At 39.4% G+C, this 23420-nt stretch overlaps 1 protein-coding gene across 1 annotated transcript in view; it reads left to right on the top strand.

Moving 5' to 3' along the window:
• TBXAS1 (thromboxane A synthase 1) overlaps window positions 1-23420 on the top strand; it is a gene marked incomplete at its 5' end in the record, with an annotated part of 235184 nt that overhangs the window by 143730 nt on the left and 68034 nt on the right. Inside the window, 2 exon segments of the mRNA XM_079304104.1 lie at window positions 2326-2474; window positions 4465-4595. Of these exon segments, the coding sequence (XP_079160230.1) occupies window positions 2326-2474; window positions 4465-4595 (280 nt within the window).

Consider the following 23420-nt stretch of genomic DNA (forward strand, 5'->3'; position numbering starts at 1 on the left):
AAAAGCCTTTTCTTCCTGGGGACAGACATTGCATACTTGAAAAGTAATTTTGATAAAGTACCTAATGTATTTCTGGCAGTTATTTAATGAAGTTTTAACAGCTGGAAGCACAAAGGAAGGCTGCATCAGTCCCTGTCCAGTCTGTTCTCTACAGGCTGCCAATAATGTACAAACATAAGAATTGATCTAGTATCAAATATATCTAGTCCATCACTCTTTTGCTTTTTTTATGAGGTTTTTCAAGCACTTAGTCATTCTTACCACATTCTTCATAACCCCCTCTGATGGCATGCTAGCTTTTTGTGAAACAGCAGGATCAGTTCTCAAGATGAAGATGCAACCTTGATTTATAAGATGACAATTTAATATTTTGCATATCATACTTCAATTTTTTATGCATTTTATATGTTATTATCTTTTCTGTTGCTCTTTCAAAAGAGGTCTTTACTGGAGTGTCCACAACACTGTCTAGTCCCTTCTTGGAGTAGATGCATTTGCTCTAAGATCCTGAGTAGTGGTTCAAATGCACTCTTTCTAACAGGCACTATTTTTGCTTCATATTTCTTACACTTCTTTTTCTGGGTTGGTCAGTGTCCTCTGAAGTTCATGATTTTCCCCAAACTGAAACAGCACAAACAATATTTTTCATCAGAAGAAATGGATATTTAGCCACAGTTTATTCACCCTTTTTCAAGTACATGTGTGCATTTGCAAGTGTGTATGCGCAGAGATTTCTTTATTAAACAGCTGAAGACATACTGTGGAAACCTCAAGATGCATTATACTAGCCTCGTGCTGTGATGAATATTGACCTTTTCAGTCCTTCCAGTCTTTTCCATTTTTCCATTTGTCCTTTGTCTTTGACTGGTCTTTTAGCTATTGATCCATTATAAGGTTTCACCTCTCAAGAGACACTTAGAAAAAGACCCTTTGAAAGTATAAATGAATGATGTTGACCATCTTGGAACATGATCTTCCAGTTGTTTTACCATACCACCATTTCAGCAGGCTTGACATATTTATAAATGTGATTCTCATTCCAGTGCAGTTTTACAGAATTGCTTTAGGAGCTGTTTTTTGGATGTAGAGACCCTATCTGTAACCTCCCATGACCTGAGTTGTATTTAGCTATTCTTGTTTTGCCAACAACTCAAAATTTAGTTTTTAAGGTTGTGGGATTTTTTTTCAGTACCTTGGGGAGATAGAAGATGGAGTTCTTTTGAAATTATTGTTTTATAGCAATGCCACTTCTTTTAAATTTTAACTTCTAATGATGCTTTTGTGTGTGTATATGTGTGTGTGGGGGGTGTATAAGTGTTGAAGATCAAAAAGAAGTTAGTTTTGCAGTGTTGTTATCTTTTAAATCTTCTCTAGTGGGATCAGAATGACAGCTTGCAATGATCATACTTTAGAATTACTGATTCACATAATGTACATAATGTATATTATGTAATTATATTATGATATATAATGGACCTGACTCCTGTTCTTCTCTTCAGACATGCTCACTCAGATTAAAACACCAGAGATTTATATTATCCTTTTGTAAGGATCTTGGAAGTACAGACATTGCTTACTTCACCACAGATCAGAGAAATCAAATTCCAAGGATATTTTACATTCTCAGTCCACTTATCTCAAAACTTAATAGAGCTGCTAAAGCCTACTAGGAAAATAAAGATGGTAAGACAACTGGGTGGAAGGTCAGATATGCAGGGAGCCATTTATAAGTTCTGAAATTTCTAGATCCCATCCACAGATCATTTGGAGCTCTCAAAGCCCAGCTCCTCTGCAGAGATATACATTTCACATAGTGTCAGTGTCTCTTGATTTTGTCCACAGAGTTACATTACAAAGGAGGTATGAAGAAGAAGAAGAAAATCCTTAAGGACCTTAATTTTCCTTAAGAAACTCTTGTCTCTGAGAGTTTAGACTGGACTGGAAGTAGGTGTTGTATTTGCAGTTAAAATTGAGAAAGGAATGAACTCATTTATTAGCATGCCTATTAAGAAAATGCTTATGTGTCTCTGATGTGTTGCATTTGATTTCTAGGTCATAACAAATCAAATAGTTTTTAATAAAATTTTAGTGGAATTACTGAGCTGTATGAAAATACAATTACTTTGTAGGTGTGGAGAAAGTAATTATTATCAAGCATCAGCATTTGTCAGAATGATGGAAACACCTCTTGCTGGCAAAGATCAAATCTAAAAGCAAAAGGAAAGTTGGTGGCAACAATTAAAGCTATGCGATGTTTGTAGAAGCAAGATATTAATGAATATGTGATTTTTAGATAATGATTTATCATTCTTCAATTAAATGCAGGTGTTACAACTGTTTTACCTTGGATGTTGTTGGTAGCGTAGCTTTTGGTACTGAGGTGGATTCTCAGAAGAATCCTGATGACCCCTTTGTTAAGAATTGCAGAACATTCTTTGAAATGTCTTTGTTCAAGCCTCTTCTCATTCTAATCCGTGAGTATAGTCTACATTTGCCTTCTTTATTGTGGTAATTTCATAAAAGTCATTCTCAAATTGCAAAATGTTCTGAAGCAGAGCAGGAAGTATTATAGCAGACTTTATTTCAGAGAGATTCAGAGTGCAACCTACAGGCCACTTCTACCTTTGAGATTGCTGCCATATGCTCTATGGGTCTTGTCACCATTAATGAAACTTACTCCAGAAACTGAGAGTCCGGGAACACAATGCTCCTGGTTTGTCTGACAGGAAATTCCTGGGTCCTGCAGTTTCTACAATACTTGTTTTAATACACTTCTCACTAAAACAGAATAATTGCCCTTTGGGACCTCAGTGTAAGTTTTTGTGCGCTTGCTTTGCTTAGTAGAGGTTGAAATCCCATCCATTAATAACCCAGTAAATAAAAGAGGTAGAAGAGTATAAACAGATTGTGTAAGTACACCCAGCTCTTTTCTGAACACTGTCTGCAGCCTGATTGATGGCTCTGAAAGATAAAGATCACAAGTGTCATGGCGAGAATGCATTTATTTTAGATTAATAGATAGGCAATGCAAGAGTGGGGTATAAAACCACGTAGTTCTAGGCTATGAAAGCTAAGGCTTCTCAATGTTGATGATCTTGATAATTCAAGGGCAGTAGGAATCACACCTGAGGAAGCCACAGCATAATCAAGGCTTTTGAGGTTTTATCTTGTTATCTAGACCTGCACACAGTAGTGTCAGGTGGCACAGTGGCAAAGTTTCCTGTGCCCATCTGATCCTGCTGGCATTACAGATTGCACCTGTACTCGCAGTGCATCAACTGTTTCCTTCTGCAGTTGTGTATCCAAATTGCCCTGGGGTTAACGTTTAACCTGATTCCAAAATGTGATTTGTAACCGATTTCTTAAGGGACAGAAATGTGCCCCTATACATTTAAGAGCGTGTCTTTCATTAAAGAAAGTTTCTGTAGTGTTTGGAGTTGTATTCTTTGGTTCTTCTCTTTCTGCTTGTTCATTAATGTTTGAGAATTTTCACAATGTAGTTGCCCTGTTGGCAGGACAGGATTTTTCCAACAACTGATTTGTTAGTCTTAAGCTGTTCACAGGTTAATGAGGGATTTATTAGGATGTAAGACTTCACTCAGTTTTCTAAGTTGTGACTATAAAAGTATGGACTGGAGACCATCCTTGTGATAATATCCCACTGATATCCCACTGTGATAATATCCTCACTGCCTGAGTCTGTGGCCTTTTAGAGAACCAAAAGAAATAGAATCATGCAATAGTCTGTGTTGGAAGAGACCTTAAAAAGTCATCTAGTCCAGTCTCCTGCAATAAGCGGGATGTCTTCAACCAGATCAGTTTGCTCAGAGCCCTGTCTATCCTGACCTTGAATGTTCCCAGGGATAGGCATCCACCACCTCCCTGGGCAACCTGTGCCCCACTTTACAAGCTTCATTGTAAAGACCTTCTTCCTTGTATCTAATCTGAATTGGCCCTCTTTTAGTTTAAACCCCATAGTCTTTGACTTATTGCAAGAGAGCCTACTAAAGAGCCCCACCTTTCATAGAGGTCCCCAATACTGGAGAGCTGCACACAGGAAAGAAAACTGCCCCATTTCATGTGTTGGTGCTGTAAGCTGCTAGGCCAGTTCAAGATCCCCCACCTTCCCTAGGTAATTGTCTGAGCAGGCAGGGGAAATAATGTTCCCATTTGTTGTGGTGGCTTTGTGACACCAGAAATCTGAACCAAAATCCTCAGGTACTGTGGAAACAAGCTTGGAAGGCATCTGTCTGGAAAGAGATTCTGGCCAGCAGCACATCTCTAAAAGGGATTTTTCTTCCACTCCCACAGCTTGCTACAGGGAGAGGAAGAGAGCAAAAATCAGTTTTCATAAAAGGAACACATCCCACTTGATAAGTTTTATAACATTAAGGAAGAGTGAGGGGGATTATTATATGCCCTCACAGTCTGATTCAATGTTTTCTTCTGAAAAATCTCTTACAGTTTCTTTCCCAGGCATAATGATTCCATTGCTACGCATTTTTCCCAACAAGAAACAAAAGGAACTGAATGGATTTTTTATCCAAACCATAAAAAATGCAATTCTCTACAGACACCAGCAAGATGCAACTGAGGTAAGACTATTTCTGTGATAAATATATGGATAAGCAAATGTTTTGATGAAAAACTGGAAGTGGCCTAAGTCTCTGTGTGAAAAACAAATTCAGTCTCTTTGAACATTCAAAGTGCTTTAGTGAAGATTTGATTAATTTTTAGCTTTATGTACCATCAGGCAGAATTGTTAACACATTCCAATATTGCTTCTCTTGGTATTTCCCTTCAAGTAAGGATGCAGAAAAGTTACATCTGGGGTGACTTCTCAGCCTAGTTTGTCGACCCTGATTCCACAGGATTCAGCCTGTGGAATTTTTTCTCGTCCTAAAATCACGTGTCATGTCTACACTACTTTTCCTCAAGAACAGAGGAAAAGAAGCCCCTGAGTGTTCCAACCCAGTCTCTCCCTGAGAGCTGGGGCAGGTTCAGGGGGTGAAAGTTGTGACAGGTCCTGCTCTTTGGGACATGGGAAGAACCTGCATGTCTGGGTAGAGCAGTCACTTGATGCTGAGGTGACTGAATGGAAAGGTAGTAAATACCACCTGAAACAAATAGCCATTAGCAAATCATCTGTTACCTCTTTTTTTGGACATAAAGCACTCTGAGGAGGTTTTCTGTGTTTGTTTTCAATCACTATTTTTTTAATGAAGTGTGTGAAGGCACACACATTTTTATGAAAGTCTCTCTATTTTTGGTCTATGAAGCATTTGGAACGTAGGCCTGTGCTTTGGTTCTATGACACAAAATTTCTTCTTTTGTCCAAAAAAACAAGCATGGAAGGAAATTAAATCCTAAGATTTCTTTTAATTTCATTTTATTTTTCCTTTCTTTTCCTGTCTTTCCATTCAGTTTTATTTCATTTAATTTCATAATTTGACTTGTTATTTCATTTAATTCCTTTCATGAAATGAAATCCCAAGATTTAATTTCATTTTTTTATATTTTATATAATTTCATTTTTTAATTTCAAATTTCAAATTTCATTTCATTTCTTGTTTTGGCATATCATTTCCTTTCATGAAAGGAAATGAAAACTCATTTTGGGAAAGAAAATGAAATCTCAAGATTTCATTTAATTCTATTTTGATATGTTTCCTTTAATTTCCTTTCATTTATTTTCTTTTCACTCTGTTTCATTTCAGTTCATTCCATTAAATTTCATTTCATTTTCATTCATGACATGGAAGATTTCATTTAATTTCTTTTCATTTTAATTTTTTTAAAATATAATTTCCCCTTACTCCAGGATTTTAAATTTAATTTAATTTTATTATTTGATTTTTCATTTTATTTCCTTTCATGGAATGAAAATTCATTTAATGAAATTATATGAAATCTTGAGATTTCATTTAATTTCATTTCTTTAGGTTTCCTTTCATTTCTTTTCATACTTTTTCATTTTTTTTTTTCATTACACTTCATTTCCTTTTATTTAATGAAGTTTAATTTATTTTCATGAAGGAATGTGGGTGTGTAGTGAGAAACAAAGAATATTGGTGAGAGTTCTGGTTTTGAGGTAATTGAGAGAAATTTTTGCTTATCAGTTGGCATGAAACACACAACATCCACATGAAGGAAGCTGTTAACATTGGAGTGTAAGAGATGCTTTTTACCACTCTGGGATGTAGAGGAATGCTGAGGGAGTAACAGCACAGGTGAGAATGGATCCTCCCAATTTATTCTCACAGCTTCACCTCATGGCTGCCACTATTCAGGATAAAACGGATTCTGGCTTACCCTATATTACTTCCAGGACACATTTAAAAATAAAATTTATATTCAAAGATATTGCTGCTCTTTGACTTTTTCTGCAGTGATGTGATTTCTACATTTTTTGCAGTTTATCACTACATGCTACTTGTTCCTTCAGCCCACTCTCATCAGTCTTTTCTTTTCATCCAAAAGATGGTAAACACCATTGACTGGCCACAAACAACTTGTGATTGATAAGCATGGTTCCTGGCCCAGGCTGAGCTGCAGGAATGTTTTCTGGTAGTGGTGATGTGTATAAACTGCTTGCAAGCATCTCATTTTTACTGCACACAACTTTTTGTGAACTTTTGATGGCATGCAGATGTAGCTGGAGGTATGGAAAGTTTTAAATCAAAGATTCATGCCAAAGGGGTCTGCATGAAAAGTCTATTCTGTGTATGAATTATGAAAGAATAAAAGGCACAATGAAACGCCCTAATGTGGATTAAAAGTGGTTGTAAAATGGCATTAGCCATTATTAATGAAATGCAGTGTGTTTCTGTGGCCATAGCACTGAGGGGATTGATCATGGTCTAAAGCCTTCACTGTGCTGGAGCTGGTCAGTCCCTTAAACAAGGGAAAACACAGAAAAAAGCAAGATTGTAGTGACAAGATAAGTAGGTAGAAATCTTCATAATGCAGCTCTTCTGCAGGTTACAGGGGTTGATGGACCAGAGGTTTAAGGTTCCATTGGAAGGGGTATTGGGAGGTGCTGTGACAGAAAACACATCCCTTTTCACTGCCTGTCTTGTCGCGTGCTTTTAGAATTTTGTATGTTTTAGGTTGGTGGCACATGAGTCTTGTTGCAAATATAGGCAACTAATATTTGCCAGAGACATAAAGATGGTGTGTGAAACAGAACAAAATGCATCTTTTTTCAATTTAATGCAGAAATTAAGTCTGCAGAGATTAGGTGTCCCAGATAGCCCTGTATGTGGAGAATTATGTCCTGTGTCCTTGGTCTCAAATGATGAAATGTACCCACTGAAACCAGTTGGAGTTTTGGCACTGAATTTTAATAAGGCCAAGATATAACTAGCAGCCACTGGTTTTTTGTGATAATTATGAGGGTTATAAGCAAAGCCTTATCGTTTCCCTGAGGTCCATTAGGCCAATGGGTATTCCTTAGTTTGCCACATTCCAAGATGTTACATTGTGTGCATCTTTTACTCCCCATTGATTTTATCACCATTAAAAATGCTTTGGGATTCTTTTCTTGAGGGGAGGGAGTAGATATAAAAAAAGCCTTTGGAACAAACTGTAAAACAATGAAAATCTCCATGACAGTGATTCAACTGAAGCTTGTCTTCCTCTCATCTAAGCTAATGTGAACAAAGAATAAAGAAAGGCCAAAAAAACAATGTGACAAGCAAAGTCAGCCTGTTATCATCCCTGTTCTATCAGTAAATGAAACAATGCTTCTGAATGCCTAAAGATAATCCCTTGGGTAGATAGTAATTTTACAGCCAGGTTTAGATCTAATAACATGCTTGCAGCTTATATGAGATCTGTGATGTTACTTTCTCTCATCCTGTTGGTTAGTGGTGCAGATGTCATTTTAATTATATATTATCTTTCTGTGGTCACTTGAATAATTTTAGTCCTGGATATTCCACTCATTTGGCTTAGGAACAAAAACATTTAATGCTTGTACTTTGGAAATTTTAATACATTACATTTATTCATGGATTCAAATTATTGTAAATGGCTTTTCCCACTATTTACAGAAGAGCAAATTTACCCTGCTCAGAAGAAACAGCACAAATTTAATGCACCACTTAACACCTACTTTAAAGAATCCAGCAAGATTTAAATGCTCAAATACCCTACCCTGATTATCTGCCCAGGTTTAAATTTTTCCCTGAGGCAAAATATTTCCAGAGACAGGGCAGATAGACTATTTATTTAGTTCAATAAATGCTACTTTGATAGATTTTCATTTAATAATCTGATATGGAATTTTTTTGTGTGTTAGAGCTATTTTTATATCCTGCTATAGTTCAGTTCTTAACCTACTGGTTTCTCTTAAATTATGATGTCTGGATGGAGTCCTTCACAGGGCTCAAAACTGAGACTCCTTTCTAAAATTATGGGTTGAAACTAAGCCCCCTGTCAGCAGATGAAAGTCCAGAGTTTCATTTGTAATCCATAGTAATAATAACAGCAACAACAACACTGTAATGTATCAATTTAAGGCTATTGCAAAGCCTTATTTTTGGAAAATCACAAGAGATCTGTGGGAAAATCTGCTGTTGAAAGTACACATCCTTTAACAAGGAGAATTGGAGAATTCATAGAGGCTTCAGCACATTCTTCTGACATTTCTTGATTTTTCCAGTCGAACTGTCTGCTTTGAATGTGTAATTCAAGGTCACATAATCCATGCCATGCCAGTAGAGATCTGATGGTATTTCTGATGACCATCAGCTGCTGCTTGGTGTTCTCAAGCCAGTTTAGAATGGGAGGGTGACAAAGCACAGGGAAGTATCACCAGAACTATTCACTAGCATCTCAGTTTGCCATTCAGTCAGTCTGGCTGGAGACTTATGGAGTGTTTGAGTGCTTTTAATGCAAATGCACAGCAGACAGAAGGAACAATAGAAGAGTGTGAAGGCTGTGCTGCTGTGAGCCATGCTTCCCTTTGAGCCCCACGGTATAAAGCCACACAGAAACTGTACAGTGGTGTCAGTCCTGGGGATGACTTGGCCTCCTTTTAATTGGTGTGTCTCTGGGTTACTCTGTAGTCTGCTGTGCCAGGTATAGATCAGAAGAGGTTGTCTCTGGTCAACAATTGCAACCCCCTCCAGTTTTCCTTGCTTTCCATCCTTATTCCTGGCCAGTCCTGATCACCAGTAGCTACAGCCAGTGGCTCTGCTTTTCCCAGGTTGCTTGTACACCTGGGCAGGCATGAGAGATTCATAGTGAGTGGAAGTCCTTTGGTTTTCCAGCATCAGCCATGGGGGCCTAAAAAGGTCAGAAAACTGAATTTTTAATAACTCTGAAACAAAAATATTAAATACTTGCAAAGTGGGGGTAGACTTCTCCTGCTCCATGGACTAGCAACAGAAATGTCTATAAAGGAGAGGTGTATTTTAGTATCTTTCTGAGAAATTATGGCTGGGGTAGAATTTTAATCTCTGGAAAACTGATTCCCAGGGAAAAACATGCAATGATCTCCCCCAAGGGGGAGAGGGACGTGTGTGTATACCTGCATTCTGGAGGATAAGCGACAATCTGAAAACCTAATTACTGTGACACTCTGTTCTTTTCTCTTCCTTCCTCAGTGGTTCCCTGGAGTCTTTCCTTTTCATGAACTAATGAACTATTTTATTCAAGAGCTGCTTGAAATGAGTTGAGCAGAGGTAATCCTCCTGAAAAAGTGTGATCCTCTCCTTGTCAAGGGAAAACTATACAATTACAAAGAAAAGTTAGTTAAAAATTTGCTAAATGCTATGTACATTCCAGGAGCTGTGTGTGTGTTTGAACTGTGTAAATGCAGTACAGATGTTTAAAAGTAAATATTTTTTTATGGAAATGGCAGATGGGAGGATTAGACACCTTCTAATGTGCAGTACTCTTGCCTTTGTAGAAAACCAAGAGAAATTTGTTTGTCTTAGGAAGAAAGTGGTGTCCATTTAAGGATGCACACTATATGGTAATGTTAAATAACCTATTTTTATTGATTAATAAAGTCAGTAAAACAAAGGATCAGTATAGTCCTTTTGTTTTTCTTAGCCTGTTGGTGATCTGTTCTGCTGGGCTGTTCTCACAGTTTGATCACCCCATTATCCACTGCCTTTGTTAGGTGGAAGTTTGGACTTTCCAGAAAGGTAAATGTGTGTTTTAAAGATATAAAGGGAATTTGGTCTAAATATGGAGTTAAACAGTTCTCAAACCTCTATTTCTGCTGCTTTTAGCAGAAGGGTGTAATTGCTCTAGAATATGTTAAAAACCTTTTGAACATTAGCTGTGATGTCTGTGCTTCGGCAGCATGCAGTGGTTCTGAGGAAAAGAATGAGCAGCATTATATTAAAAGGAATTTTTAGTTTGTCACCTTCTTTTAAAAGTCAAGCCATTTGCTTGTGGTTTGAATTTTCTTCCTTCCTACACGTGAAGAATTTTTTAATAAAAAAATTATTTTATTTTTCTTGAAGATGTAATGAATTTTATAACTTTCTCAGGATTTCTGGAGTAGATATTTAAACATAACAAAGCTACAAAATCTTGAATGGAATTAACTTGAAATCCCTATTACTTTTGGGCACCTGTTGAAATTTCTTGATTACTCTGTTATCTTTCCAAGGAAGAGCTGCAGGTTTACCAAATATGATCTTTGGGTTTCAGGCCTGGGCTGAAGTGTCTGATTGAGGTTCTTTTATCATGAAATGCAGCTCTGCAGTCTGCTGTAAAGAGATCAAGGACAGAATAAGTAAAGAGAGTGGTGGCTTTCCTGCCTCCCAGAGGTATGCAGGAAGAGTTTTGCATTACTGCTGCATCTGCCCCAGTTCTACAGCTCAGAATACCTGTGAGCCCAGGGCTTGATGAGCACCCTGGCCACAAGAAGTTAGCAAATGTCTGCTTGGTTACCTGCTGCCAGCAAGCACAAGTAGGTCTGCTTGCTATTGTTCACCTTTTGCACTTTTTTACTGTCTCCTGATTATGGCTCAGAGGGTTTCATGGACTCTAGACAAGGAACAGGCAGATGACATCATGTATGTATTCTCTGCCCCACTCCAGCAAGCCCTGCAGCAACCCTACCAATAAAATCTTGGCATCTGTGATTCTTTCTCTGATGCCTTTACCTCTCTCCACTCCCTTTTGGTCTTTCTCAGCCACTGCACTGTGTCTCCACTGGTAGGAGTGATGTCCCTATCTCATATTTCACACATCTCACCTCAGTTACACTCTGGGGTTCAAAGGGCCATCATACATGTGAGTCATCTCCATGACTTCTTGGTCTACTGCTCACACAGAATCAAAGAATCATTTAGATTATAAAAGGCCTTTAAGTTCATTAAGTCCAACATATTAACCCAGCACTGTCAAGTCCACCAGTAATCCATGTCTACCATATCTACATGACTTCTAATACCTCCAGGGTTAGTAATTGAACCCCTTCCTTGGTCAGCATATTCCAACAACTGACCATCCTTTGGGTGAAGAGATTTTTTCCTAATATCCAATCAAAAACCTCCTTTGGCACAACTTGAGGCCATTTCCTCTTATTGTATTACTTGTGAAAAAAAAAGACCAACCACCTTCTAAGTCCAACCTCTTTTCAGGTGGTTGAATAGAGCGATAAGGTTCACCCTGAGCCTCCTTTTCTCCAGGCTAAATAACCCCAGCTCCCACAGCTGCTCCTCCTCAGACTGGTGCTCCAGACCCTTCCCCAGCTCCAATGCTCTTCTCTGGACAGGCTGCAGCACCCCAATGTCTTTCCTGTAGTGAGAGGCCCAAAACTGAATACAGCACTTGAGCTGAGGTCTCAGCAGTGCCAAGTGCAGGTGATGACCACGCCTCAGTTTTCAAGAACATAGACTGGTGCTAGAGAGAAATTAATTTGAAGAACTGGGGTGTTCAGACCTAATCTAGTTAGGTCTTTGCATATCCACTGTTGCAAAGAATGATCTTGCAGATAGTACCAGGAAAATGTGAGTATCTATGCAGGAAAAGCTAGCTTCACTTTCAAAGAAATGTATAGTGGAGCTCCTTCAGAGGGCCTTCAAACAAATTGTTAGTTTGGCCCTTTCTGGGCAGAACAGGGGAGGTTCAGAAGCTCCCTGTAGCAGCATTAATCTGCAGGAAGCCACTAAGCCAACAGGATGCCTTCAGAGGTAAAAGGAGGAAGGACTTAAATGCTTCTGTCAATAAGTTTTGTGTGTATTTTCCTCCTGTTTTCACCAGCTGGTGTGAGAAGTGAAGATGGACATTTGGCTTTGCCAGTCTACAGCATATGAGAAACATCTTTTATTTGAGAAGGGTGGGATCTTTAGCACTGAAAAAAGGCTTTTTCATCTAGAGTGAAAATAAATAAACTCACATGCTTATTTGTTGATAATGTCAAGGTTTTTAATGACTTATAAAAACTGTTTGTGTAGTAAAATCAATCTTTTAAAATAGTGTTTATTGAAAAACAGGTCAAAATATAGCTTACTGACTCTTCCAAATAATGTTTGTAGTAAAATTTCTCTGAAAAACTGGAAGAGGAAAGAATTGAGAGGCAAACCTGCCTTTTTCAAAGCAGCCACTCCCATCACTGAAGGAGAGATTAAAAACTCTACTTTTTTTTTTTTTTTTTTTCTCTTCTTCGGAGTGATGGTTGTTGTGGCTATATCCTATTTTTCCACTTCTTGATACTGAAGGGCATGGAGAGGTCACAGCTTTATTTTATGTGTCCACTAAAATAAGGTAAGCAAGAGCTCATTGTGCTTTGAAGGTGGTATCCAGAGAAGACTGGCCTTTGTCACTGAGTTTTGTGGTGGTGTGACCAGCACAGGCAAAAAAAAAAAAAAGAGGATGAGAAAGCAAAAGAAATTAGGTGGTTGATTCTTGTAAGGGCCTGGGTCTCTTGCTACGTAGACCTGGCCCACCTCATCATAAGTTTTTTGCTTTACCCTCCTTTATGATGACAAAGGGACCCCATGCTTGCTACCCAGAGTGAGGTTCAAACACTGCAAATCCTGTTTATGCCTGTGGTAATTCCCGTAGGCAATAACGTCAGTGCTGGCCACTTGTCCCAGCCTGATCCTGTGCTAGTAATGAGTATTCGCAGCATGCATTTCAGTGTCTGATTAAATCTTTCTGAAAGGCCATCTGTTTGAGGAGGATGTGGCATTGGCTTTAATACTTTTTATACCTAGTATTCAATGCTGCTCTTTCATGACCTTACACATAAAGTTTGTCCCTTTGGTTGGTTAGCAACTTTCCCCATACTCTTATCAGAGAAAATAAATGAATCAGGGATGTTACAACCTGGTGGGTCACTGTGTATATTTGGAGAAATGTTCCTGAATGCTGAAGCCACAGAAATTCCACATACCCAATGAGACTTTGTTGTGTCCAGGGCTCAGAAAAAGGTCTCTGTTTTCTGGAAAGGGAGTAAAGCACATCCAGCTGCCTTTCTTTTATAGCACTCAGAGTAGAATCATATATCTGTTGGTACATACCAAATCAGTAAGTCATCTGGCCTTTCTGCTGCATGTTTTCATCTGTGCAAAATAGCCAGCCTAAGCAGTGTTAAATTTGTCTTTCAGGGTCATATTCCTATAGGCTTGGAAGCACTGTTTCCCTTTGTGATTCTGTTGGCATAAAGCAAATCTTCCCTAGTCTATCTTTTCCTGCTTCCTGTCATTTGTTTTCCTTCATGGTATGGTCTCAGTATTCACCCCTTCAGCTGAAAGGGAAAATTGTTACCCTGAGGTTGTGCACATTCCCTTTCTTTTGTAACTTGTCTCTCTTACTGTTCTTCATCTCTTCTTTGTGTTACCCTTACAGTGTGCTCCCACAAGTTTCTCAGAAGATTCTACTTGAGGTCTCTGAAAGCCCTTCCTTTTCCTGCTTCATCTGTGATCTGAGTGTGTGGTTTTCAAACCAGCAAGCAAAAGGAATCTTTCATTAAATTAAGTAATCTGGAGATTAACTTTCTGCACAGCTGAGTAGTGGTCTTCAATGCCAAGGTGGGATAGAAGATCTAATCTTTGTTTACACAGTCTTTTTTTTTGTTTTGTTTTTACTTATTCTTGATCTCAATCTGCAAGGGGCCTATTGACTGGGACTGGGAATTTCATATATTAATTTTACCTTGTTGTCCAGAGCAATAGCATGTTTGGGTGCTTTTCCACTACAAACAGTCTTTTCTCTGACAGGTGTAACTAGAGCGTAGCATCTAAATTCTTAATTTAGAAAAAAATCACAGATTTACTGACCTAATTGCAGGAACAGAACTTTTCATTTCTCTGTCAGTTTTAACAATTTCAGTTTTGTCTTTCACATTTCATCCTTTTTTTTTTTTTTTACTTTTATATGCTGTTGGTTCACCATTCTTCCTTCCTGAGTCACTTCCAGAACTAGAAGGGGAGTTGCAGCATTTGTGATATTAGTGGGTGATCTTTGAATTTGTCTCTTAGTCTCTCTGTCTCTCTGTTTGCCTACAGTGACCTCTCTCAGCCCCACGCTCAGCCTTCATTTTGCCATACACTGTGACCTTTTCTGAAGCAGTTATGAAAAAGCTCTTCCATGATATTTCGTTCTTGTTCAACCATCTTGTCCATCTTTTGGTGTATTTTGATCTCTGGAGGTTTTTCCCTTGATCTGTCTCAGCTGTTGCCATCTACTTTGCAGTCCTTTGATATTTCTCTCTTTTCTCTAGTGTCTACTTACCTTAGCAGATCCATACTCCTACTTATAAGAGGCACTGACAGTCCATCTTGCCAGCAGGGGAACTGTTTAAGTGGCCAGCATTTGGATGCCAAGTGCATGAAGTCGCTTTTCTTTTTCACGTGGTGATGAGTCAGTCTGGCCATCTCCCTGCACAAGGGAAACCAGCCTTGTTTGCTGGGGCAATTCTCTCCCAATTGCCATGGGTGTCCAGGCTGCCCCAGGGGCTACCTCTCCCTACTTGCCCCACCTCCCCCCCCCCCCCCCTATTCTGGAGCCAGCAGAGCAGAGGCTTTCTCTAGACCCCATCTGCTCATGACCATATCTGGATTTTGAGGAGAATTTTTTTAGAGTTCCTTATTATGGAAAGCTACAGATTGTCTGTCACTGGTAACCTCGAGGAGAGGCTTGCTGAAATGTGCCCTTGATGTCAGCTGGCCCTGCCTGGTGTTTTCTGTCTGCCTTTTGTTAAGAGCAGCCTGAACCGTGGTGGTGATTCCTCTCCTTCCCAAATATCCACCTAGAAAATCCTGCATCTGTGCCAGTCAATGCTGCCTTGCCTTGGCTTCTCACAGCCTGTGAGTGTTCAGGGCTTTCTCTTCTTCCTTCAGTGTCTACCCTTCATTTTTCCCTCCCGCTGGGAAAAGCGAGCTATATCTAAGGGAGACAGAGACTAAAGGGGAACTGAGCACCTCCTTTCTTTCTTCAACAGAAATTTACACTTTTTAATAATGTAATCTCAATTAAAAACATACCAATTAAAATGGGCTTTTTAGTAGCTCTCTGGGGAGAGGGAGCTATAATTCACATTAAAATGTAAAGCTTCAGAAGCAGGGAGAGCTAGGTGCATTGCAAGTGCCCGAATATTCAGTGATTTTAATTACAGTGGAAACTTGATAAATTGCTTTGTGCCACAATCCATTATTAACAGCTTAATGAATATCACTGCTGCCTCTTTTAAACTGCTCCACGGTGAAAATGATTGTCAGTATTTCAGTTGTGAACTCTGATTTTTTGTTGTGCCTGTATATTTGCCCCTTAAAGGGAGAGAGGGTGGGTGAAAGTCTGCAGGTTTGCCTTTGGGGCTGGGTAAGTTCTGCTGGCTGCAGTATCCTGGGACAGAGAGACAAATGGAAAGATGGAGCTTTGGTGTTTGACTGGCCAAAGTTTAAATCTGCTCCATGCAGTGTAAGGGCAGTGTCTTTGAGCATGCAAAGAGCAATCACCACATCACAAGGCCACTTTTACACGTGCTTTTTCTCTGTGTAATACACACCAAGGATGGAGGACTGCTTGGGGTGTCTGCTCAGGGCTGAAGGAGAGCAATGGTGTCACAGCCCCATGGTCAAGCATGCTGCTGCTGAGCTTATTTTGAAGTCAGCAAGGTGCCAGTTGGTTTGAATTTTCCAGGCTTTAGCCAGCAAAAAGCTAATCTGAGGCATGGAATTAGACAAGTCCTTTTGGAATGCTGTAATGAGAGTGGTGATTGTGCACAGCTTTGAACTGGGATGAAACAATTTTTTTTTTTCTTTACAGTTATTGCTACTGTAATTGTGCTAATGTTATGATGCTACATATTTATATGTATATTTGTAGTAAAATGGTACCTTTCCTCCACTTTTCAAAGCTGCTTAATATTTCAAGGATAAAGGTTATTATTAGGAATGATATTATATTAGATGCTAACAGCAGGTATAGAGGGCTTATACTTGTGTCCCATTGAAGTGTTAAATCATGGGAATTTAAACTGACATAGTCTGGCTTCTTTGCAATATATTATTTATTGTGGGTGTTCTCTTTTCTGTTGATCATGTGGCTGGACCAGAGGGTCACATTCCCAAAGTGGGGTTACTGCCAGGTTTTGACAGGATCTTGACAAGATCAGACTGAGATGCATGATAGATCTCAGGACAAAAATGACTGGGAACTGCTCTTCTGATTCAGAGAAGTCACAAGTGCCTATATGGGATAAATATGATTTTTCTGAATATCTTGGGGGTTATTATTCTAATTGTTTTTCTGTATAACAACAAAAATGTATTCACTTTCACCATCTCAGAAATGTTAACATTACTCATGATGATGTCAACATGCACCCTGCCAATTACACAGAACCCTTCTGGGTCATTATATTGATAATTACACACAGGATTTTATTTTTTTCTTGTGAAAAATCTTTTGTTGACAGAGTAGTAATGATGCCTATAAGTTCCTCAATTATTGCTCAGTCGGGGATATATAAGATGTGGAAAATGTCCTCATGTTTTGGGGGAGAAAGAGAGCTTGTATTTGGTGTGCTGTTAATGTTTCTATAGTTGTATTTTTTATTCTTTTTTGGTTTTAAGTTTGACTTTAGGAAGCATTCCAGGCTGTCATTTTTCATGCCTCCTTGTACTGGCAGAGGACAAAGTGGCAGGCAGTAATATAAAATGTCATCTAATTTTTCTTTTGTTCTTTAATTCATGCACATGTGCTTCTTCTGTGTGTTTATCAGTGTGCACAAAATGCCTATATTTGCAAGATAATAGCTGTGTAAATATTAGAAAGTCATATTGAAAGTCTGTGAAGGAAAGGAGAGCAGGGGGAGAATCCTTTCTGCTACTGAGGAGCCATCTATTGGATAAAACCCATAACTGAACCGAGCATCCATGAAACTGTGAAGGATAACACAGTTTGTCATTGGTCAATGGTTAGCTGAAAATAATCCTTTCCTTCCCAGTGCTTTCACCCACTGTGTTAGAAGCCTGTATCCCTTCATGCACACAAGTCATGAGAGGCAGATATAGATGTGATTTATGTACTTTAGGTAAAAGCCAGTTTAATATAGCTGAAAATCCAGGATAAATCCTAATGTAGGGTGCAGGTGTGATCATGAATGGATAAGCCAGCAGTAGGATTGCGTGCCAGCAGTGGAGAGCAGTTGCTTGAAGAAGTGATAAAGACAATTTTTCCCCCATAGTGCTAATACAGAATATAAATAACATTAACTGTACGGTTTTGTTTTTTGGTTTTTGTTGTTGTTGTTGTTGTTTTTTAGCAGCACATGCCATTTATGCCAGTCTCAAAACCATTATTAGTTTAGTTAAAAGAAAAATTTTTTTTAGTTTCCTGAAACTACTTAAGGACATCGCAAAACCAAATAATAAGCTGTTCCTTCCCTCAAAATATATGCAGTCTATATGTTGTATGATGCAGAAAGAAAGGATCTTGTACAAACCCTGGGGAGAGATGAGGGAGGGCAGGATGTGAGCAGTAAATTCCCCAAATGCCCTGAAATGTCCTGATGGCTTCTCAAAGTGAGTGGTGGGGCTTTGCAAGAATGTTAAAAGGAGCATATGGGGCAGGAAGAACAAATAGTAAGAAAGAAATAATGAGATTCCTGTGCATTTTCTTGAATGTCAGACAACTGCTAAAACAAATTATTATTAATCAGGGATTAAATTTAAGCAAATAAAATTGTAATCTGTGGCAAATAGAAAGGAACAGAGGACTGCATGCAACAGCAGTTTTTAGTCAGCAATTTAAGTCAGCAGAGGGTCAAGCTTCTGGGTGTCAGATACTTAGCCTAAAACACTCCCTTCCTGCATCCTCCCTTCCCTGTGCAAATAACAGAGGAGAGGAGTGTCTGATGGTTTAGTGGGAGGCCAGATGAGCTTTGGGACAGGATGCATGCATGCAATGTGAAGCAGGGTGGACAGTTTGGTGCTCTTTGGGGATGGGTGCCTGCTCCACATGCTGGCATGCAGGGCTGGCCTGGCCCGAGCTGTTTTTTCCCCCATCACTCAGTTATTTCTTTTCTTGTCTTTCCAGTGTGTATTCTGATAATGTCACTCCTCTCCCTTCAGACAGCAAAATACGTGTGGGGCAAGAGAAGCTCAGCACCACACACACAAATCCAATATTTATTGTTTGCACTGTGATGATGCCAGGAGTCATTATCAGAGTGGTGTTATCCTAAATGTTTTGCAAATACAGACTGAGGAGGTTGCTGTCCACTGATATTTGCTGCCAATGTCTCTTGCTCACCATGATGCAGAGACTGGGGAAGCTGGATGGGACTCTCCAGCCACTGAATTTCGGGCTGCTTTCTGATTCTTCCCCAAGTGTGTGTGCAATGGAGGGATCTGTGCTGGTTATGCTGTTGTGCTGTGACCTGGGCTGATCTGCCAGCCCAGTGTGGCAGAGCTGCCAAGCAAATGCCACAAGCTCCATGACACTTCTTTGCCATTAAACTGAATTTCATGGTGAAAAACATAGTGCTTGTCATAGATACCTGAGCCTGGTACTAGGGGGGAGCTCATTGTCAGAGACAATGGCCAGTTCATTAGAGGTGTAAATAGACCTGGCTGCAGACAATCCCTTCGGGGGAGGGTTTCCAGCTCTCAAGGCAAGCTGTGGGTTTTTCTGTGGGCCCACTCTGCTAATGAAACAACCAAAGAGGGGTGTACCTCATTTTTTCCCACCTGTAACTGTGGTGTCTCTATATCCTACATGTAATTTCAGCCAAGTCTGGCTTTTGGCTAGGATCCTAAAACCAGTCTGCTCCTAAAAGAGTTGTAAACACCTGTATTAAGATTGTATCAACTGCAAACAGATCTGTTCGTTCTCTTCATTCACTAAGAGTTAGATCTGAAATTCAAATTGATTTTCATCCCTGCTCTTTGTGGGACTACATGAAGAAGGAGGCTGCTGTCTTTCAAGATGTGAGCCCTCTAGTGCCACTTGCAGCAGTATGAACTGAGGGGAGATGGGTCACTGACAAAATCTTGGTTTTAAGAATTCCCTCCAGTTGCATTTTCAGGTTGAATTAGGCTTAATCCCTCTGTATGTTACTAATGGTCTTACTTTAACTTTGCATTTTGAAGATCAGAAAGGTGCCAAATTTTCGAGGAAGAAACCACCAGTACCTGTGCACTCTTCTCCCTTGTGAATGGAGGCACTGCTGTGTGAAAATAATTTTGTATTTTTCAGCAGTTTGACTTTTATGTTATCAGCATGCTTTATTAAAGGTCTTTTATAAATATATAACATAATAAACGTGTACAGGCTGTGAAGTCACAGGCATTATGGATGTAGGTGGTGAAATCTAATGATTTGCAATATTTGTGGTGACTCATTGGAGGAGGGGAAGCCTCTGCAGTGACAGAAAAGGTCCAGTGCTGGGCTGGACTGCCTGGGGATGCTGTGGAGAGTCAGGGTGTGCTGGGGTTTTAAGAACAGGTTAGACAAACAGCTGTCAGTGCTGGTTTGGCTGATGTTGCCTTGTGGCAGGGGGATGAAGCAGATAGCTTGCTGAATTCCTTCCAGGGCTCCTTCCCCTCTATGATGATGCTTTTGCCTTAAACTCTTTGAGTCTGTGTAAATCTGTTTTTATCCTAGGTCTTAAACGGTTTTCTGAGATCATCATTAGCTTCTCTTCACGGTGTTTTATAAGATTTGATGTCTGCTGTACTGATTTTACAGATGGAGAAGCTGCACCAGCTATAACTGTGCTTTACAGGCAAAAAAAGGGAGTGCAGCTTAAAGCATCTCAGCTTCTGTGGAAGGGCAGTGCTTTAACCACTAAATCATATTGGCCACTTTGCAGATTTAGTAGCAAACCTAGCCAATAAAATCCATATCATATTCTAATTCAGGCTTATTCTTGGCTTTACTTTTATTTTTATTTTTTTAGAAGAATATTGCTCACATGGAAAAGATATATTTTGTTGCCATGTTTAATACTTTCTGTCATCAGGTGCCTTCACCTCTTGGCTGACAAGCCTGCCCCTCCTGGGGGCAGCTTTCATTTTGCCTTTTTGCAATGTTTTTGTAAGGACACATCTCCTTAAAGTAGCAGGCAAAAGCATTGCTGTGGCTTCTGACATCAAATGCAGTGTTATTGAATGCTCACAGGCTTCTCTTATAGATGTGAACTATTGTGAAAAACTTGCAATCAAGATGAATGATGATAATATAAGAAAATAGCAAGTCCAAAATTATACAAAATCTACTCTGTTTGGGGTTTTTTTTATAAGTATTAAGGTCAGATCAAGCTGGAAAAAGGCAACACAACTTTCCAAATTAGCACTCAGTGAATTTTTCTTTTTTTCTTTAAATTTAGTAATTTTTAAAATGCAAATTATATTGCTTTGTAAGACCTGCCTGGTCTCAGCCACTAGGCCCATTCACAATAAAAACATTGCAGTGTTTTCTTCTGCTGGTATTAACAAATGCAAACAAACGAGTTTTATCTGCCAGGCTGAAAAGTCTCCCAGCTGCACTTGAGCAATGGCCATACCCTGCAGTCCAACAGAGTCCAGGTCCCTCCAGAGCTGAGCATCACCTGTGGGAGTACCACGTCCTCAACACAAATTTGAGGGCTTCTCCTTTGATTTCAGCTTCTGTCTTCAAGCACAAGGCAACAGGACACTCTCTCTGGAATATTTTGGAATTTAATTTATTGGCAGAGAAGCTGGCGCTTTTTTTTTTTGTGATTTCATTGGGAAACCAAATGAAATCTGCAAGTGTTAGAGGTTGAATTAGATCCTTTCAGAGAAGTTTGGCAAAATGATAGTTTTAGTGGGACTGCATTTTGTGCTTCTTTTTCTAAAGGATCTGGGTAGCTACTGTAGTGCTTTACTGATAACTTCAGCGTGACACAGGTTTGTCTTACCTAAAGAGAGGCTTGCCCAATCAAGCTGATAGAAAGCTTCCAGGATATGCATTGACATAGCAGCATTTGTACAAGTTTGCTGAAATAATACTGGATGTGAGCTTTCTACCTGGTAGATAAGACTTCTGAAATCTTTTTTGAGTTTGAATCAGAGCATTTGAGAAAGACCAGGAGAGCCTGTACAGTTTATTGTGGTTGGTATTATGTTAGCAGCAGCACATTTGCATGACTTTTATACCACAGCAAGTGCTTAACACACTACTGACCAATTACATAATTTATTTTGATTCTTTGCTTCATCATAGAGCAGAATTTTGTGTTTCTGGGCTCTTATAGAACTCAAAATGCAGATCTGAAGTATCAGAGTGGTACAAAATTTGAGTATTATTTGCAGAAAACATGATTGAAATCAAAACATTAAGAACTAAAATTCAAACTTGACATATATTTGGTAGTTTTCCTGAAGTCATTTTTTGCTTCAGCTAGCAGAAAAGTTGAACAGCTTAATCTCTCTACCAAAAGCATATCCAAGGGTCCCCTGGATCCCCAAAGCATGGTGAATTTGCCAGAAGGTCAGCTGGCATGTCAGTCTTAGATATGAAACCACAACTCCTTGTTTTAAGGGTGGAGAGAGCTGGAGACACCCCCTGCCCTCCAGACCCCTTGCCTCCTGTGAGAAAAGTCACTCTGCATCTGGCCTGTGAGCAGTCCATCTCTCTTCCTGTGCCAGCTGCAGAGCCCAGAGGTGGTTTGAGGAGGGCAGGCGGGTTCTGGCAGCCCAGCCCAGCCTTTCCCTTCCCCTTCTTGCAGCGCCGCTCTTACGCTCTGCTCTGTGCAGAGTGATCTCTCTGCATGGCCAGGTGATGCTTAAGGAGACTAATGAGGGGAATGATACAGCCCAGAACACTGGTGTCAGGAAATATATTGCAAGGTGTCTATCTTGGGCAAGCTGTAAGCGGGGCTTGTCTTATTATATATTTCAAAGGGGATGTCTGTGTCACCACCAAGTTAGACATTCACCCTGTCCCACGCTGCATTTAAATTATATATTTTTGTTCAAATGGTAGCTTTCCATTCAATTATCATTGGCTTAATGGCAGGGTCTGTGTTGTGCAGGGGCAAATCAAGAGTCTGCTGCATTAGCACGCCATTCTTTTGTGGCAGGAATTTGTTCCTGTGGCCATTGTAACATAACTATGCAAGCGTCAGAGGACAGGATGGAGGCTATTATGGGCTTCTGCTTTTTGTAAGGAAAATCAAACAAATGTCCCTGATGGAAAAAGGAAGCCAGCAGCTGGATGTGATGACCAAAGAATGTTTTTGTGCAGTGGCACTGTAAGTACCTGGTCTGTTGTCAAACTAAAAAAAAAAATAAAAAATAGCCTTTTTAATTTTATTTTTTTCTCTTCTGCTGTCAACTGAAGTGGAGAAATCCCCCCTGTGAATTTTCATGAGATGCCTTTTCCTTTTTTCTAGCACTTAACAATCCAATTATATTTGGGTTTATGCTAGTATTTGCCTCTATTGCCATTGTTAGGTTTTGGAATCAGAGCGATTTTTCCATCCTGATGGTGCGGAAAAAAATATGTTTCATTATGACTTGTTATAACCCTGGAAATCTTTTCTCTTGCTTGGGTTGATGATGATTTTTTTATGTGGCACTCTACACTGATGCCTAAAGTGAAGTAGAATGAAGCATAAGGAAGAGAAGCTTGGTTGAAATATCGCTCCTTCCACTGTGTAGAATTATCTTGGAAGAAATCTTGGTTTTCTGTAATGTTATGTTTTTTTCCCCCTACTATTATTCAAGTGATTTTTACAAATGAATGTTGTTTTTGCAAGGTCTGTTTATGAAGCCATTTCTCTTAGCAATCCCTGCTCACCTGTGAGCAAATTGCATGGCACAGATCAGGTATCCAGTTTTTTCTGGTTGGGATGACCTTAAAAACAGGTTTTGCAGCAAGACAAGCTTTTAAATTCCTAACCAAATATATTACGTGAGTAATAAAAAGAGCTTCTCAAAATGGCCACAGAGGCATTTCAGAGTACATTCCTGGGAATA

Source organism: Erithacus rubecula (assembly GCF_903797595.1).
Source record: "Erithacus rubecula genome assembly, chromosome: 4".
Lineage (NCBI taxonomy): Eukaryota > Metazoa > Chordata > Aves > Passeriformes > Muscicapidae > Erithacus > Erithacus rubecula.